Here is a 19,604-nt window from a genome sequence, read left to right on the forward strand (position 1 = left end):
CTCCAGCCCCTTCACCAGCTTTGTTGCCCTTCTCTGGACACACTCCAGTGCCTCAGTGTCCTTCTTGTAATGAGGGGCCCAAAACTGAACGCAGTATTCAAGGTGCAGCCTCACCAGTGCCGAGTACAAGGGTAAGATAGCTTCCCTGGTACTACTGGCCACACTTTTCCTGATACGGGCCAAGATGCCATTGCTGTTCTTGGCCACCTGGGCACACTGCTGACTCATGTTCAGTTGGCTGTCAACCAACACCCCCAGGTCCTTTTCTGCTGAGCAGCTCTCCAGCCACTCTCCCCCAAGCCTGTAGCAATGCTGGAGGTTGTTGTGGCCAAAGTGCAGAACCCAGCATTTGGTCTTACAATTGGTCTTACATTTCAACCACCAAGCTGCTACAGGTAGACAAAGGTTTCTCCATAATTTTGGGTATAAATCCCCTCTCTGAGCTGCAGAAGCAAATCTACAGTGCTCTTAATTCCTCTTATTTCTACTGCTTTATCCTACTCCACCATTTTTTTGTGTATCAGGAACCCATGGGCAAATTGCCATCGCGCTGCAGAAGTGACTCTACGTTCAATGCATTCTGGATCCACCAACTCTAGTGCACAGCATATGCTAAATATTCTGCATATATATATATGTGTGCTCTATGCACTCGTGGACTCCTAGGTCAATAAGTTGCATTACAGATACAATCTCTCCCAGATATTTTAAAACGCTGTTTTTTTTTAACAAGTGAGTATTGACAGGCATGCTCTATATTCCCAAGATACTCTATAATTGTCTATAAATACAACCCAAAGAAAGCCCTGTGAGCACAAAAGTTTGTCTCTTCTTTTTTCAGCTAGCAGATCTATTAGAAAGTATTGTCTCGCCCTACTAACCTTGAACAGCTTATTAATTCCTCCTACTTCTAAGAGAAAAAAGAGGATAAGTAAAAAAAGCCCAGCAGTTACATTCCTTTCACAAAAGTGAAAACAAAGGGACAAAGATGTTAAACAATTTGCTTCAAGTAACACAGCACATCATGTCAAAAGCCACCATTTAGATAAACATCTTCCAATATCCAAGGTTATCCATTTGTTATCCAATAGAGGTCTGCTATGATGAGTGGTTACTACAAGTTGTAGACTGAAGACTTACTATTCAGCTCAAAACAAGCAGATAAAAATATCTGTCAAGCAAAGGTGTGCTTAAATATACATATAAAGATTGGTATCTTCTGATTTACCACTTACTAATTTTGAGATGGTATAAGAGAAAGCCATATCCATAGCAGACCTGTAACTAAGAAAAGGTTTACAAATACTGTAAATTTTACACAGAAGGCTGTCTGTTTAAATGGGGGTCTTAACTGCCCACAGTGTGCACGTAAGAAATGCAAAGTCAAAAAAATATCTAACTAATTAATTTTAATGATCATCCTGCAGATGCCGTAGCAGAAAGTTTCAAGCCCTCCCTTCAGATCACGTAAGGTCTTTTTTCATCTTCCTTTGTCTATAGTTGCCCAGCAAATTGTTATTCTGCATGATAACACTTCTCCAAGGCAGTCTGAAGTAAATAGTCGAACCAGGAAACATGTGATACTGCCTGAACACCTTCATGTTGTCACTCCTGTACTCCCTCTACCTGCCACTTTTTATCATCATACCACAAGAAAATGAGTTTTGAAAGAAAGTTCCTTCATATTACGTGCAACAGCAGCGCACAGTCCTACCCGCTGTGCTCTCCTCCTGGCATCTGCGGAGATGCAGGGCACCGGTGCCTACTACTGGTCTGTGCTACCTCAGCCGTGCCACCCTCTTCCTTTGGGCTGCTCTACTCCCACCTCGTTTCAAGCGATAAAGCAGTCTAAGAGCACAAGCACACTGAGATCAACAAAACCTGTTAGGTATATCAGTTAATTAACTTCTGCTGAACTGAAGCAAAAATCAATTTGCCATCATTTCTCCATGGTGTCTACAGAGGCGACACATTTATTAACTTATTGCACTACTTTTCCATTTGATATTTCCACATCTATATCAATAAGTAAACCCACTCAGTAGAATTTGTCCATGTATACAGATATGTTTGGAATTATTTGACCTTCACTAGCTACTTAATTAGCTGGCGATAACATTTCTCATTTCACATAAAAACCTTGCCGGCTACTTTCAGAGCCCGGATTCTCATGTGCACGGCTGCGATGCACAGCTGCTTTATAGCAAATAAAAGCACATCAAGATACAATTGACACAGATCACAGCGGATCTTTTTGCAACATTCAGGACTGAAAGGCAAATAACTAATTAGAAAGAACAGCCTTATTCAATTACCTAATAATAAACTCCCTTGCTCATTAAACACATTACATATATTCTAACAGCTGGCATGCTGAAATATCTGATAAAGGAAAACCTGCTTATAGTATTGTTGGTGCTTAAGGGAAAGCTGGCTAAATCTGTTTTTTTTATAGTAGTACTCGGGTACTCGCTTAAAAGGATGTGGAACAGTGAAGGACTTAATTACACTGCAAAAACATCAAGTTTGGGGGAAGAAAGAAAGAGCAAACATCTCTTAGGTCAGTCTAGAGTAACGCCAAAGACCAGCTTACTCCTGCATGGGGACACAGGAAGAGCCTTGTGGACTGCTACCCTGAAAACAAAACGAGATGCTAAGAGCTTGGGACAAAATGGCATATGGTTCTTACATAAAATGTAGTCCCCTCTGCTACCAGGACAGTTCTCGTCTCTTTTAATCGAGTGGCTGTCTAAAGAAAAAGTACTTCAAGAAACACAGCAGTAGAGATGGTCACTGCAAACTCCCTCCTTCCAGATGAGTTCTAACCCCTTTCACTAGAGAATGACACCTCCTCCTGCTCTCTCTTACTGCCTTCTGTAATTTCTGAGGTGCTTTCTATACAACAGCCAGCTTCAGTGAGGGGTGTCATTGCCGACCTTCCCCACCTATCATCCAGGATACTTTCACTGCCTTGCACACCTATCTAAAATAGGCCCTAAACCTGCATTCCTAATGGAAATTTCCTTCTCCCTGAAGAAGTAGTCAAGGCAAGAACCAGCGACTCAGTAAGAGAAATCTGCTATTTGAAAAGGTTGAAGAAAGAAAATATCATGAAAACTATGCTTAATGAGCAAGTGGAGGCTAAAGGTAAGAGGGAATGACTGCAAGCAGTCCTCTGCAACAGCTCTGCTCAGTACAAAGACCACTAGAATCATTAAATGTATAGTGCTGCAAGCACTGGCACAAATAAAGGTGGGAGTTTTATGCATTTGATTGCAAATCCCAAAAGCCAGCTTCCTTGTGGTTAACTGACTTTTAAGGATCTCCTCCTGTCTGCACTCTTTGAGAACCTCTCTTTCACTTGAGAGGGCTTATAGGTCTCTCTGTCTTTCTCCACTCTACTATTTGGCTGCCTGTTTTTACAAAACTTGTAGGAGCTTAATTATCCTTGAGACTATGATCTCTTTGTCAAACTTGGCTGAAATTGGCCAGTGGGTTCACAAGTTAGTGGGGGCGGAGAGAAAGAGAGGCAGCCTGACAGCATCAGCCTCATTTCCTCAAGAATCCAGGCTAAAAACAATTATAGCCAGAAGGTTCAATTAAAGAAAGAGAACCACAGGCTTTTCCTTCACTTCGAACACAAAGCGGTTCATGCATACTAATCAGCTAACACTACTATCACTGAAGTAATGAGAATTTTGTGGCAAATTAATATTTGTATTGATTTATACTAAGGACTGGCACAGGGTGGAACTTTAATGGCATCAACGTGTTCAACACAAAACACAAAACCATCTTCAACACCGTAATTTACAGATGCTCACAGGATCTCTGTAACTATATCCACACACCTCTGTCTCTGGGCATGCAAAGCCCATGCCTCCGTTTTAACAACACTGACGTATATTGCATATATATGTGTATGACCAGCGCCACGAAGCACACGGGTAAGGCAGGATGCCTGCATTTTTGTGACATTCATTATTATCCACTCACTACCTTAGGAAAATCACCGTTAAGATACTCTTTGAAAAGAAAATGCTTTTCCCCATTTTGTATCAGAAACCAACTACATGCATATTTGATGGCACTCGACATACGTTCACATCTGCAAATGAAGTAGTGGAGAATTACACTTTGGGGGAATGGGACTTCTTTGTTGTAACTTCCAGGGTTTTTCAAATGTATAGACCATATTCTGGTTAACTTCTAGCTTTAAAATCTTCATGAAGAGGTAGTTACGGTTGCTATTCAATTTAAATTTGCAAAAGGTTGCCCATCTTTTTATTTTTAAATAGACTGAGTTCCCTGTCATAACACCCCTGTGCATAGAAAGACTTTCTTTCTTGTCATACACAGCAAAAGACAAGCCCCATTACATGGGTCACAACTGTTTCAAATTAATGAGTTTATATTGGCTGATAGCATTACTAATGGTGAACTATAAAGTACACACTGAAAACATTCATCCCCCTTTTGGTCTCCACAAGGGCATTTTTCCACTACAGAAGAATTAGTTTGGCACGTATGCCGTCTTTCCTCTCAGCCAGGTCATCACTGTGGCAAATGCATCTTCTACCTTTTTACTCAAAACAGCTGATGGCAGTCTCCAGTGAGTACAAGAGCGAACGCCGTCTCCTGAGAAGGGCTTCGCTCTGTTGCCATAGAGAAGTCAGCAGGACCAGTTGGAGCACCCTGAGACATTCTGGACCTCTGCACAGTGCCAGCAGATATGACACACTCCTCTGACATGTCACTGGAAAAGCCATCAAGAGCACTCCAGGGCATCTCAAATAGTATCAGATGCCTCTGTTTGGGCAACTGAATCAGGCCCAAAGACTCAGGTCCTATCCACCATTTAAAATAAATGCATATTTATTTTAAAGAGATGGCCTAGTCTAGAAAGTGATCTTAGGAAAAAAAACCCCAAAATACAAACATTATATGTCTCTTGACTTTCACATGTCACATGCAGCTGAAAAAGTTGGCTTGTGTTGAGTTTTTTATTTGGGTGGGGGTGGGGGCTGGGGGGACTGTTTGACAACAGCCACTAGGGCTTAGTCTAGTGTCCAGCACATTGGGGTTTATTGTTTGGCTCACTGGGAACCAACAGAGAAGGTCCCAGCAGCTCAGTCAGCTCCTCAGTTACATCTGAGCTCTTCTTACAGCCACTGCGTTATCTTCACAGGTGCCACCAGACTGCTACTCAGTAACCTCCTCTCCTGACAACGTGCAAGATGGTACACTAACCTGTTCTGTCAGAGGTACAGCTTCACTGCAGAGTGCTCAAGGCCCAAACTGAATTTCAAACACAAATAAATTATTATTACAAAGGTTACAAAGCTTAGAAGGTGTCTGGCCTACAGGACATGCACGTGAGGCGGCAGCAGCACTCCTGATGGGCTGCTAGCCCACACCATCCACGCAGCTGCCACCACACCGTGCACTGTGGATCCCCTCTCGTTCAAGCCAAACAAACCCAAGAGGGCTGAAAACTTGCAACACCTCATGAAAAAGGACATATCTGCACTGCAGCGACTGCACCAAGTCATCTTTCAGTTGGGAGCACGGTACCACACCACGCTGTGCTGTACAGCAACACGTGAGCCTGCAGGGTTACAGCAGCCCACAGGGAGCAGGACAGCTCCATTAGCACTCTGAACCATCAAATGCACACAAGGGTGTTGCACCACAGCTGCTACATCACATAGGTTTTCATGCTGCTTTCTACTGATGATCTACTTTTTTTTTTTTTTTCAGTCTTCAGTGATTTGTCTTTCCAGGCTTTGGGGCTATCTGACTTTTGGGGCACTGTTCACAACACCTTACCATACAGCTCATAGACAAAGCAGATGAGAAGACAATTTCTTTTCCCCATTATTACTTTCTTCCTTGTTGTGGTCAAGATCTTGTAGGAACCTGGGTGGCACAGCATGCCCACAGCCACCAGAAATACACCAATGTGGAAGAAAACAGATGCTTATGATTTGCTCTTGCATTTCAGTTGTGGGACAGGTACCTCACACCAGGCTTTCAATGATACGTTCCAACATCTCTAAAACCACAACAGCTTTCTTTTTTTCTTTTTTTCTTTTTTTTTTTTTTTCTTTTTAGTGGGTTTCCAGTACAATCCACCTCCTCAAAAACAAGGTGCCAGCCTTCACATGAGGAGGTACAAGTTGGGAGACGGGTATGGTTGTCAAACTGACTTGCAAACAAACTCCATGATCCTTGTGACTGTTTTATTTTTAGATTTGAAATAACTTTCCAGTGCTGGTGATGACCTGGACTAATAGGAACACGGGTCTTGTAAAAGCCTAGCGGAGACATCAGGAAGCTCCCGGCATCCGAGCACAAACCTGTGTTTTGTACTGATGATGCAGTTGATGTGTAACAGCTTGGGAAGAACAACTGATGTCTGAGCTGAGAGAAAGCCACGTACACAGGGCCAAGGGGAAAAAAAAAAAGAGCCTGGAATGAAAGAGGAACCACCTGCCAGAAAAATAAAGGAGTAGGTGGGGAGACCTGGAGAGAGCAAGCCTGTGGGAACAGTGACCTGAGTTAATAGGGAGTGTGGGGGAGGAGTGGGCAGTGAGCAATTGCTCTTGTGTTCAAAATCCTAGTGATGGGATGAGTCAGAGATTCTGATTGAATTTTGCCTTCACTACACCCACAGATTGGTTATTATAAAGCTTAGGGGAGTATGGGTTGGTGCAGCAACAAAAGCTATACAATGGATTGATGGGTATATGAAGCACCTCCAAAGTGCCTGAAAAATCTGAAGAACATCTGCCAAAGACTATGCCCTTCTACACAAAGTTTCCCACAGCTCTAACCAGCCTGCCTAGCTGCTCTTCTTCGTGTGGTAAGACTTAGACTGATAACGGAGTAGCAGTTGTATCTGAGATGAAGGGGTAGGGTAGATTCTTCACAAGTCTCTGATGGGGCTTCTGGAAGCAGCCAGCTCGAGTAGTTAACTCAACCCAGCGAGACCACAGCCCAGGAACTACTAAATGCTCTTTTAGTCCCTCAGGACAACACAACTCAGTGAACAAGAAGATATATTTGTATTACATCCTCCAGTGACTGTTCTTTAACTGCTTTTTCTTTCAACCATTTCTGCTCTTAGTGCTCATCCTCCTTCCCAGGCCAGGGGCCAAACAACCTGCTCAGCAAGTTCTACCACACCAAAAAACAACAGTGAAAACTGCCAGTAAACACCCACTTGCTCACATCTGTCCAAAGGAGGCACAAGCTGTTGTGACAGGTCTCAGGCTTGTGAAAGGCATCTGCTCTGATCACGGAGAGGCTGTGTGACTGGGAAGAGGGGCTTCCATGCTTTCAGAGGGAAGGAAGGTCTGGATGGTTCAGTGATTTAAGTGTCCAACTGGGCTCTCCTTTGAGAATGTAACTTGCATCAAGTTAAAACAAGGTTAAAATCTGACAGGTCAGGTGGTGACAGGGGATACTGGTGACAGCCAGGACAGCTTCATGCTCTCAGTGCTGCTGCTGAGAGAGAAGCATGAGGAAACAAAACAGGGCCTGAAGGAGACACCTGCCTTTTCTAGCGGCCTACATAATGAGCTTCAACTGGTTCAACCTCTCTGCTTTTCAGAGTCTCAGTTTGAAGGCAGAGACGGTGGCAGCAGGTTAGGACTTGCTCCTCAGAGTTGATGGTGAGTGCCCCTCTGCTGCTGGTGCCAGCCCGCGGCTCTGCCCTGGCAGCCCGCCGGGCCTCCCGCCCCTGCAGGCACCCACGGGTTAGATGCCATGGGTGACGGGGCTGAGCTGTGCCCCCGGACTTTGCTCCGACACAGATGAGAAACGTCCCTCTCCAAAGAGAGGCAAATCCTCCTCAATGGCACAGACCACTCTGCAGTGAGCAAATGTCCACAGCTGGCTTATTTATTTAAAAAAAAATAAAATAAAATAAAAAAAAATTTAAAAAGAGCTAAACACCACGTAACACAACAGCTAAAGGCTTATTTCAGTTTTGTTTGACTCTCTCCTAACCAGTTCAAGCCAAGCTCATGGATTTTTAAGGGTGTCCACACAGCAGTTCAGCTAGTTGGTTTTTAAACCCACCTTTAGTGAAGCCAGAGAGCTGGCATAGACACAGCTATGTGAATAAATGGGTGGGAAGCAACCAGGAAAAACAAGTATTAAAGTTACTTGTACATGCTGGGAGGACTACAAGAGACAACTTGAAAATAAAGAGTTTTTTGCAGAAAAACAAGAGCAGGTGACTGACAACACAAGAAATACCGAGAGTCCCTAAACTCAGAGTTAAGGGGGGACAGGGGGCATCTTCAGAAAGAGATTCCTCTTTCTTAAACCCCACTGTATCTCAATATGCTATTCTGAATCCAGAGGGAGCCTGCAGAGTTAATTCACAGTCATCTAAAACTGGCCTTGATTGGCACTTTGTCTTCATGCCCACACTTTGCAGCAACTCAGCCACACAAAAGCTTCTGCCAGGAGGTGTTCTCAAACTACCTGTAGTTTATTAGACTTTGACAAGAAAAAACAGAGGTGGGTGAAAAAGAAAGGATGTGACCAAACTCATTGCTCTGCAGGAACAGGGAGATCTGGACTCTGCATCCCTTACCTCGAAGGTTTCAGCCTATAACTTCCACATCCCCAGAGCCCACAACTACTGAAAGGGGCTGCCTACTCTCCCATCCTCCTGAAATTAGGTCACTGTGCAGCAAAGCAGGCAAAACTCATGGACCCAGAAGGAATAAGCCACTCTGTTGCCCAGAAAAAATTAGTTTGCCCATTGCAGTCATTCTTCCCCACCAGCTGTAGGCACAGCCCTTGAACCTACTTTGTCTTTTAACAGTGTCACTCCACATAACCAGGCAATGGGCAGAAATTAATCCAACTAGGACACTATAAGCACCCATTTAAATGCTTTCTAGAGTAGATAAAACTAGACAATCCCTTCTGTATATGGTGCACATCTACAGTCTGTCCACGCTGCCTCCTCACCTGCCAAGCAAGGGCAGGTATCACCTATTTCAAAGTGTGAGATGATCCCGAGTCCTTGACATTTGTAAAACATTTAGAGACCCACAAAAGAATCAAAGGAAGGCGAATTACTACCTACTGCATACCAACTCTGAGCTCCCTCTCTTACAAGCAGCCTGCTCACTTTACAGACTTTTTTTTTTTTCTTTTTCTAAATAAGGCTGAGGCCATCTTAAACAGATTCTTTTCAGTTCCAGATATTTCAGCGAAGTGGATGTTCCTAAAATTTCTTCTTTTTTCCCTGGAACTGTTTTAACTTGGTAAACAGGTCTCTGTGTACAGCTTTCAATTACCTTTTATTCTGTGGTGCCAAATGAGACCAGATAGACATATTCTTAAAAGGCTTTCATGAAAATGCAAATGAACAGTTCACACTAGTCTGCTGGCTCAATAAATAGAACAATTCAAAGTGTTTAGACACTAGTAAATAGATAAAAAAAAATACAGAAAAATCTGTCTGTAGCCTTAAAGAAGCTTTAATTTTCTTGTTGCCACCATAAAACTTGCAATGACAGTACCTTCAAAATACCTCCTGTTATCTGTATTAGCTTAAACAACATATTCTTCTAGTAGCTGACTTGCAGAAAGGGTATAAATCTGAGTCAAGAGAAATAAGACCAAATTTAAAAGCCAGACTTGCCTGTGAACATGGGAGTTAACTCCCACCAAAATGCACATGACCGTATTTTCTTATCTGCCAAGCTTTTCCCCTCTCCCCCTCTTAGATGTCACCATTCATTTTAATGTGTGTGTTTTTTAATCCAGCTCAAATATAGCTAAGTGGTGCATGTTCCTGTCCCCAGACATTATGTTATAAATAAGCGTTCCTCTGACAGGATTTTGTACTTTACTACTAGCAAGACAAGAAAGCATTGAAAACAGGTTTCCTTAGAGTGTCCAACTTGGAGGGATCTAAATGCAGTATATTAAGTGTTATATATCCAGGTTGTTCACTTTTAAATTAAGCTACTTGAACCCAGTGGGAAGTATAAAAATATAAACAGAGTAGCTCCTGAAATGCGTACTTTCCAGTTAGACAGACCCTCTTCACAGACCCTTCCCACTGCAAAAACACTGCAGCATCCAAAGGAGAGCCTGTAAGGGCTCCAAAAAGGCTTTGGGAAGCTTTAAGGCAGCAGACAAGGCTCGAGCTCTGGCAGTGCTTCCTCAGCATCCTCCATTGTCCCACCCACTGGCAGGGCTCTGGGACTCACCCTGGAACCACCCCTTCAGCCGCATCAGGCACAGTCAACCAGATTAGCTCAAAGACACTTTCATCTTCACATTAAGCTCACTGAGGCCACTTGCCCAGTTCAGTTTTGGGTGTGCCCATGTGGCCACAATAGCTGGCCAAGTCACAGGGGGCTTCTGCTGGAGGGAGCCCCATCGCTGGAGGAGATGCTATGACCGGCTTACAGGCACGCGTCAGCACGACTGCTGCATCCTTCATCCATCGGGTGCACAGGAATGATCCACCTACACCCTCCTAACCCCCTAAAAATGTTCTGTTCAGAAGAGGCCAGGCTCTGTCCTTTACCAAAGAGCAAGAAACAAATGCTGAGCTGCATCTCAAGAAGCCCATGCAGCAGAACCTGGCTTGAAATCAGCAAGTTTCTGGCCTGAATCTGAACCAGTCTCATTAGTCTTCAGCTATTTCTGTCTAGCCGGGAGCATCTCACAGATGAAGGATATTCAGGGCCCAGACAGTCTTCCAACAGTGAGCATTTTGGATCCTCAAAATTGTTACCAGTCCAATAGGCTGCTGTTGCAACTGTTGCTGGGTTTAAAGTCAAGTATTGCAAGGACAAGTATTCAGAGCCAAAAATCCCTTTTGAGTTGAAAGCAAACAGGGTCCATTAAATTCTGTTGACCTTTTACTTGAAACCAGCAGACCTGCAAATGTACTACTTTAATAAAGGAAAATTTGGATTCTGATGCAATCATGTTATTCCAGAAGCCTGGCCTAAGGCCACAGCACTATCAGTGTCAGAAGTGACCCAGGGCTCTGCTGGTGCCACAGCCCCTCTCCCTTGTGTCAGCAGCAATTACAACAACAACTTAGCTTTAACCACAACCAATTTCCCAACCTGGTGCACCACACAATCACAAAAACAGCGTCGGGAACACAAAGGAGGATGTGGCACAGTGTGGAGGAGGCAGGTGTCCCTGGCTGGGATTATTTCCTTCAGTCCTAATACCATCTTTTGCTAGCTTAGAACAATCCTGAGGCCACGGGCAAGTCAGCATGAAGATGCTTCTGGTCACACAATCACAGGACAGTTGAAGTTGGAAGGGACCTCTCGACATCATCTGGTCCCATCAACCCCCTGCTCAAGCAGGGTCAACTAGAGACAGCTGCCCAAGGACCATATCCAAATGGCTTTTTAATATCTCCGAGGATGAAGAATGCACAACCACCCTGGACAACCTGTGCCAGTGCTTGGTCACCCTCACAGTGAAAAAGTGTTTCCTGATGTTCAGAGGGAACCTCCCATGTTTCAGTTTGTGCCCATTGCCTCTGGTCCTGTCACTGGGCACCACTGAGCTGAGCCTGGCTCTGCCATTGCACCCTCCCTTCAGGTATTTATATACATAGATGAGATCCCCCTCAGCCTTCTTCTCCAGCCTCAACAGTCCCAGCTCTCAGCCTCTCCTCAGGAAAGACTCTTCATCATCTTTGTGGCCCTTTGCTGCACTCTCTCCAGTAGCTCCATACTGGTGCAGTCTGATCCAGCTGGCAGATACTGGGCTCCCTTGTCTATCCTGAAAATCTGGAAAGAAGGTGGCATGCAGGAGAGTGCATGTCCCTTCCACAAATAGGGGCTCTTCTGGTCAATCAGTGGGTAAAGGAGAGCCTGTTTCAGAGTGCTGTATCTTATGTTCAACTGACTTCTTAGGAAGCAGCTGTAACTACCAGGCACCACCTAAATGTAACACATACCTCATTTTGAGACTAAAAATAATTCTCTGTCTTCTCTGGGTAGGAAGATGTTTAATCAAAGAGACTCAACATACTCACTATAATGTATTTTTACAGCAGGTACACCAAACCAAAACAGTTAAAATGATCAGTCTCCAAAGCTCTAGATATTATGTAAATAAACTCTAAATAATTGCCTGCATTAAAGTGTGGTTCAGTGTTCAGGAAGGAAAACAGCTCTTGTTTTTTTAAAATTAAATTCTGATTTTATCTATAATTCTAGACTGTTCTGTTTATTTACATGAAACATTATCCTGCTTGATGAGTGCCAAAGTGTTACTCTGAGACTGTATGATTAACAGCAGTATTTCTGAAAGCTACACATCAAACAGATTTATGTGTCTAATGACCTAAGTCCCTCAACCAGCAGTATATTCAAACTGAGGTAACCAAACACATTCTTGCCATAGGTACGGTGATTTACAAACACTCTTCTGAATAATGAAGATAATAGATGCAAGGATGCCAGTTGACATAGCCAAGAGCCACACACTCTCAATGATCCCTGAAAGCTTTTTATGCATTGAGGGGACTGGCAGGACACTGAAACACATGGCTCAGACCCATGCTGAGCAGCAAGGAATGGTGGCAACTAAAGACATTATCATCCCCTTATTGAATCCCCCTGTTCCTGCAGCAGGGTTGGTGGGAATAAACCTGTACCTCCACCTCTGCTGCTTCAGGCCACAGTTTGTTTTCTTGGTATAATCCCATATTTACCGGCAACTTAACCCAACAGACTCAACTAGAAAATGCAAGACGGGAGGCCCAGGAGCATGCTCCCTTCTGCCAGCTGAGAAGAGGGTGACAACGGGCAGTGGGATAGGGCAGCACCACTTCAGCCAGCAGATCCAGGCTGGAGTGAACTGGCCCCTTGAAGCAGATGCCCTCCCACACTAGGACAAAACACGACTGCTTGCTTTGACCACATTTTTTACATAGCTTTAGACTTCTCTCCTCTCAGCAATTATGCTGGTTGTCAGTAAGTTATTCACAACGATCCCTGAGGATTTCTCTTCACGGTATTATTAGCCTAGGCTGTGACTCCAGTTTCGATTCACGGGCAATAACCATTCATCCCTGCACAAAAGTCTCCAGCTCCAATAGCTGGCATCTCCGCTGCGAGTGCCCTAGGCTGCCAGGGAGAGCGATGCTGTCCTCAGGCAGCGAGGATGGGCACGTTGCCGCTTCAGCCGGGATGATGCGGCGGCAGTACCTCTTGTGCTGCAGCCCCACTGCCCCGCCAGCCTCCCATGCACAGCCCCGAGTCTTTACAATAGTTAAAAATTGTATTTTTAAAAAAATGTCTACTGACTTTGGTTTTTTTTTCATAAAAGCTGCTTATTGCCCATTTTCTGCAGACGCTAGCCTGCCACTTTAAAAAAAAAAGATCCCATTGGCAAGCAACCAATATGCAAGAACACCACAAAGAAGCTGTTACAGTTTATCGGGCAGTAATCCATGGATTAAGGTCAATAATAGCATTCGATGACATACTGCGATGACTCCAAAGGTGCTGTTCTGGCTTGCAGGATATAGAGAATCTAACCCCCTCACAAACATTTCAACTAAGTTACTTTCTCGTAAATCTTCAAAAGAAGAGAATAAACAAAGAAACCCAGAAGAAAGATGCCTAGCACAATATCTTGCATTGCACAAAAAAAAAAAAGTATAATGAAAATAAATGAGCATTTTCAAAGAACACTTGAATTTTCTTCTCCTTCACACTGATGTTTTCACAGTAAGAGAGTTCTGGGTGAGTAACAGAAATTTTGATCTACAGAGAAAGATTTAAAAAGCAAGCCAAAACACTCTCACATGCCCAAAAGACAAAGCCACAACTAAAACTTTCAAAATAAAAGCTGAAATGCTCAATTTTTTTCCTGTAATTATTTATACGAAATAAGCTTTTTCCTTCTGTTGACATGAGAACACAAATGTATCATCACAGAAAACACTGTGTACTCCCCAAATCCCACGAGGTCATTAATCTTCTTTTATGCAGTACACAAAATATTTTCATAGAACTTTTAAAATAGTTTTCTAAAGCATGGCTGATGTCATCAGCAACTCAGAAGTCGTTGGCCTAACAACATAATTGCTAAATATCCTCTAAAGGAGAGAATCCCTTCACTCTGTTCTAAACTTACACTGCCACCTGCATTATCCATACATGCAATTATCTACGTTATTAATTTATCTGACAGTCCCCGATACCAAGGGTAAGCAACCCGTTATGGTGTTGAAATTGAACTAATGAATAGACTTTTCTTACTTCTGTTGATGTAAATGAAGGAATCTGCACTCTTTTCATACAATTGGTTTCATTAGGACTCCGATAATGGTCTAGTACTGTGCCACCATGTATTTTATTTGTCATGAAACAATAATAATTCATAAAATGTACTCAGGAGAATACAACTGGCCCACCAGCTGTAAGCAATTCTGTACTCCACAGTCATATGCAATTTTTGTAAACAACATATTGACACTGGAAAAGAAAATCCTTAGAAAGAAATCTTCGCAAGGCTTCAGTAAGTAAAAGTTATGACAAATAACATTTGTATTTATATACATCTTACCAAGAACAAATCACTTTCTGATTAACTTGGTTTAGTTGTAAGTCATCATTTCACATTTTACTTTCAGTACAATGTAGTAGCATTTTCACTACACATGCAATTTTTTTTTCTTACCTTTAAGGAATCAAAGCAGGCAATAACTCTTCCATTTTCAACCTGGCAACTTTTAGGGGGGTGTGCAAATTTGCATTCTTCATCAGAGCGTGAACAAGTTCCCCTCTGAAATTGCCTGCACACTTCTAGTGTTAGCCATTTTGTATCTCTTACAGGAGCAACATTCAAAGCCATGATGAAAAGCTGATTTTCAATTTGTAAATTGCTGTCAAGTGAATTATGCCAAAGAAATTTCCAAAAATAATGACAAAGGGAAGGAAGAGAAAAAGAAAAAAACAAAACCAAAAAACCCCAGAAAAAAAATAATTTCAATTCCAATTGAAAAGAAAGTTTAAAAAAAAAAGTGGGGGATGATTAATGATGTCCAACGCACACAAAGCAGAATAAACAGAGAAAGTTTATCAGCAAGCAGTCAGTCATCAATCATTAAGTCCCATTTGTAGACTTTTGGCTGGGAAAAACCATGCTCAGTCACATTTCTGTCTGTAAAACACGCGGGCTTGTCGATTGTATCGCGGATGCAACAGTTTTAAGCCAAGGTCCTTCAACGCAATGGCACTCCTTGATAGAATGTTAATTCTTTGACAGTTGCTTGCTGGTATTGATGACACAAGGAAAGCAATGCAGTCATTTGTTCATGTCCCAGGAATAACAACAATAATTCTTCCTCTTCTTCTGCTTTCAGTTTCCCATCAACTAATTGGCAAATGGAGACAGCTGAGGTATCTTCTACCAGATGTGAGGTGAAGGCAATGTCTGGCTGGCAAAGACAGGATTTTGAGAATACAGGCGTAGCAGTCCTCGCTCATAAAAGTGACTTGACAAAGGCACTTTTTAAGTCACTGACCTGATAAAACAAATACAGTATCAGTTCATGTGCAACTCATTGAGATCAACATGACGAAACCCATCATCCCTTTTAATCAGGCATTATAGACATACTGCCAATGTTCACTTTTATTTCTTCTTTTCCCAAACAAAACCAGCCTCCTTCATGAAGTTACACATGACAAGGGAATAACCACTTGAAACACGTATTGCAGTAATATTCTAGGCAGCAATCCAGAAGTTGGGACTGATTTAAATAGATGAATATGGCAGACACAGACACAATAATTAGGCGTACTGGTTCTGAAACAATTCAATCTAATGTGCTCAGTCTCCAAAACAATACACAAGAACCCATTTCCATTAATTTATCATTTGGCCCTTACAATGTAACAGCACAATCTAAAGCTGTTACTTGTTATTTGTTCTTCCTTAGAAATTAAGATGGTAGTATTCTGTTCAGATTTTTTGTTTCTCCCCTTCACTGTTTCTCAATTGGGGGGGGCGGGGGGGGAAGACACACACCAAAAAAATCTGTCATTCCAAAACTCCAAAATTATAGGGAAAAAACCTTCCATATCAAGAAAATACAGTTAGTTTCCCTGTTAAGCTAAAGGCTGTTTTAATAGAGGCTTCATGAAAGGGATCACCACGTTAAGTCATCATCCTCTAATGAGTTCTTTCTAATATGAAAGGATCTTTATCTAAATTTTCCTTTGATTAAATTAGCTTTCATCTACCTTTACAAATACATGGTTCAGCATCAAAATCTAAGACTTAAATATGGAACTTATGGAATATTTGAGGACTACAAAATACCTAGGATATTTTATAGATAAACAGATCTGAAAATCAAAGGGTTAGGTATTATAAATATTTTTAAATAAACGACTATATTTTATATGCAGATGACGAAACCACAGACATGATGTTTCCTTCTATTCAGCTTCAAAGGAATACAACTTTCACTTTGCAGATACCAGCCAGAAACAGTTGATGGATTATTTTCGTACAAGAAGAAAGGGGGAAGGACTGGAAAAAATGAGGTTTTAAAATGCATCATAAAAATAGCTCTAAAAACACTGTCAGTTTTCCCATGCCACAATAATTACCATTCTGTGTTTGGATTCATCTGATTTAATTGAAGTAAGTATTGTTAGTAATGCGAGTAAGAATTACTCACAGTTTCAGGAACAGATCCCAGTTCTGAATCCAGGTCTTCACATCAAAAGGCTTTTCTATTACTTAAGTAACGCTACCAGAAAGGGTTTTTACTACATGTTCAAGTTTCAGTTTCAAGTCCAACGTGCAATAAGATGGGTCTGATATTTATCTAGCTTTACCTGGCCATCAAGAATAATGAGTTGCAAGAGAATTAGTACATTTTTAAATAGTTCTGCACAATTGTAGCACAGTACAGTACATGAACTAAATATTCCTCAAATTAAATATTTCATCAGTGTTGTCTCACAGCATCAATGAAGAGTGAGGTTAAGCTGAAAACGTGCAAAGATGCGACCAAAAAATACTCATAGCTGATGAAAAGGAACCTGAGAGGGAAAGAAAAGGAGAGCCTCTCCACAAGAGCTTGTTGAGGTGATAGCTTGTTGGGCTAATGATTTAGCTGGCTAAATGTAAAAGAGGAAATATTCTCCCTAGAGCCACCCATTCCAATTCAGAAATGTCAGGAACGGTTTTCAGTAAGAAATGTAGGAGATCGATGGAAGTTTTGGAAAAAAGGTAAGTGTTATATTGCACACTGGTGAAAGCCACAGGTAGTAACACTCTGCTGGGCTGCACAGTACTAAGAAGTAGTTTCTCAAGCAGCTGGTGTTAAGACTGAAGAAAACCAGACATTACACATGGAGGGAAAGCAAACAGCACATGTTATGTAAGTGGCAGTAACTATGGTTTTAAAAAATGTGCACAACAGAATTACATACAAGATTTGTGAGACTGCAGCAAGAATTAGTACCAAAAAGTGTTTTGGGGGTAGAGGAGTGAAATACAGCATCATCCTATTTCCTATCTTGTCACTATATGAATGTTTTCTAAAGAAAGGGAAGCATGAAAAGTTCATCTCAAAAATAACGCCACTATCCAATCTCAGAAGAGGCGTTGAGTGCTTCAGCAGTTTCACTGACGCAGGCTTAGGAGAGACAGAGCCAAGACCTTTGTGAAGGAGGCCGTGCCTTCAGTAGAAGGCAGGTGCAAAAATGGTGGAGACAGAATAATTTGGAGCACTTCATCCATACCTCTTAAATGCCCTGTGTGTTCACAGCCATGTCCTATGCAGCTGGCATACCTCCTCTGCTTATCACCTTCACTAAGGGGGTGAAGGAAGAGATGCCACCAGGAAAGCCTAAACATGAGAGGGAAGCAATACAAGGAGAAGGGGCAGGAAAGACATACTGAGGGGGGGAACAAACTACGTGAGGAAACAGCAAAAGTAGAGTTCAAGATATGAGGAAAGTGCTCAAGAGAAGGAAAAGAATGGGAGCAGAAGGTAGGAAAGTTAAATGATTGGTTGTGGAAGAGGAAGGAAAATACATGAATAAAATAATAGTAAAAAAGCCTCGATAAAATGCCTCTGAGGCCATAGGCCATTACTAACATTACAACCCACTCACGTGAAGAGCCCTGGGGCCTCCAGCCAAGTGTGAACTCTGCTCTTCTTTCCACTACTTCTGACTTCTGTTTGTGTCCCAACCTATCAGGCAAAGTTAGCTGTCCTGCCAAACCAATGGGATCTCACCAGCCTAAAGACCCAGCACTAATGGGGTCTCTTATCCAGGCAAAAGGTTTGCTTTTCAGTTTGCTTGGGGTTTTTTTCCAGTTGTTTTATTAATGATTCCAGCTTGAGCCTATACTCCCCAGTGTAGCTAAAAAATTACCATTGACAACTGAGATGCAAAATGTTCTTACTGAAGCTGAAAAAAATACTCAAAATAGTAAGTATAAAAGAACTAAATTTGTTTGGTTGTTTTTTTAAAACTATTGCTGTTTATTTTCAGTCTCTCACACACTCAGATCAATGGACTTCAGGAGAACAGACTTTGACCTTTGCAGGGACTTGCTGGGTAGAGTACCATGGGATAATGTACTGGAGGGAAGAGGGGCCCAAGAAAGCTGGTTAATACTCAAGGATGACCTCCTCCAAGCCCAGAAGCATTGCATCCCAGCAAAGAGTAAGTCAGGCAAACATGCCAGGAGACCTGCATGGATGAACAAGGAGCTCCTGGACAAACACAAAGACAAAAAGGAAGCCTACAGAGGGTAGAAACAAAGACAGGTAGCCTGGGAGGAATACAGGGAAGTTGTCTGAGAAGCCAGGGATCAGGTTAGAAAAGCTAAAGCCCTGATAGAATTAAATCTGGCCAGGGACATCAAGGCCAACAAGAAAAGCTTTTATAAGTATGTTGGGAATAAAAGGAAGACTAGGGAAAATGTAGGCCCCCTCTGGAAAGAAATGGGAGACCTGGTTACCTGGGATACAGAGAAGGCTGGGGTATTCAACAACTTCTTCGCCTCAGTCTTCAACACTAAGGGCTTGAGCCACACCCCTCAAGTTGCAAAAGGTAGAGGCGGGAACTGGGAGAATGAAGAGAAGATCAGGTATGTAGAATCAGAATGTAAGATCAGAATGTAGAAGAAGATCAGGTTCAAGACCATCTGAGGAACCTGGAGAGTTCCATGGGACCTGATGAGGTAATCCATGAGTCTTGAGAGAACTGGCAGATGAAGTTGCCAAGCCACTGCCCATCATATTTGAGAAATCATGGCAAACTGATGAAACTCCTACAGACTGGAAAAGGGGAAACATAACCCTCATTTTTAAAGAGGGAAATAAGGAAGATCCAGGGAACTACAGGCCCATCGGTCACACCTTTGTCCCTGGCAAGACCATGGAGCAGATACTCCTGGAAACTATGCTAAGGCACAGAAAGTGAGGAGGTGATTTGTGACAGCCAACATGGCTTCACCAACGGCAAATCGTGCTTGACCAATTCGGTGGCCTTCTATGATGGGGTTACAGCACTGATGGATAATGGCAGAGCAACTGATGTCAT

General features: G+C 42.5%; 1 protein-coding gene across 1 annotated transcript in view; it reads right to left on the reverse strand.

Moving 5' to 3' along the window:
* LOC104522559 (muscleblind-like protein 2) overlaps window positions 1-15,254 on the reverse strand; it is a gene marked incomplete at its 3' end in the record, with an annotated part of 38,040 nt that extends 22,786 nt beyond the window's left edge. The window contains exon 1 of the mRNA XM_010164888.1: window positions 14,707-15,254. Coding sequence (XP_010163190.1) covers window positions 14,707-14,880 — 174 coding nt within the window. The remainder of the gene's footprint in view (window positions 1-14,706) is intronic.
* Window positions 15,255-19,604: the final 4,350 nt, after the last annotated feature.

The sequence above is a fragment of the Antrostomus carolinensis genome, unplaced genomic scaffold (assembly GCF_000700745.2).
Source record: "Antrostomus carolinensis isolate BGI_N321 unplaced genomic scaffold, ASM70074v2 scaffold7973, whole genome shotgun sequence".
Taxonomy (NCBI): domain Eukaryota; kingdom Metazoa; phylum Chordata; class Aves; order Caprimulgiformes; family Caprimulgidae; genus Antrostomus; species Antrostomus carolinensis.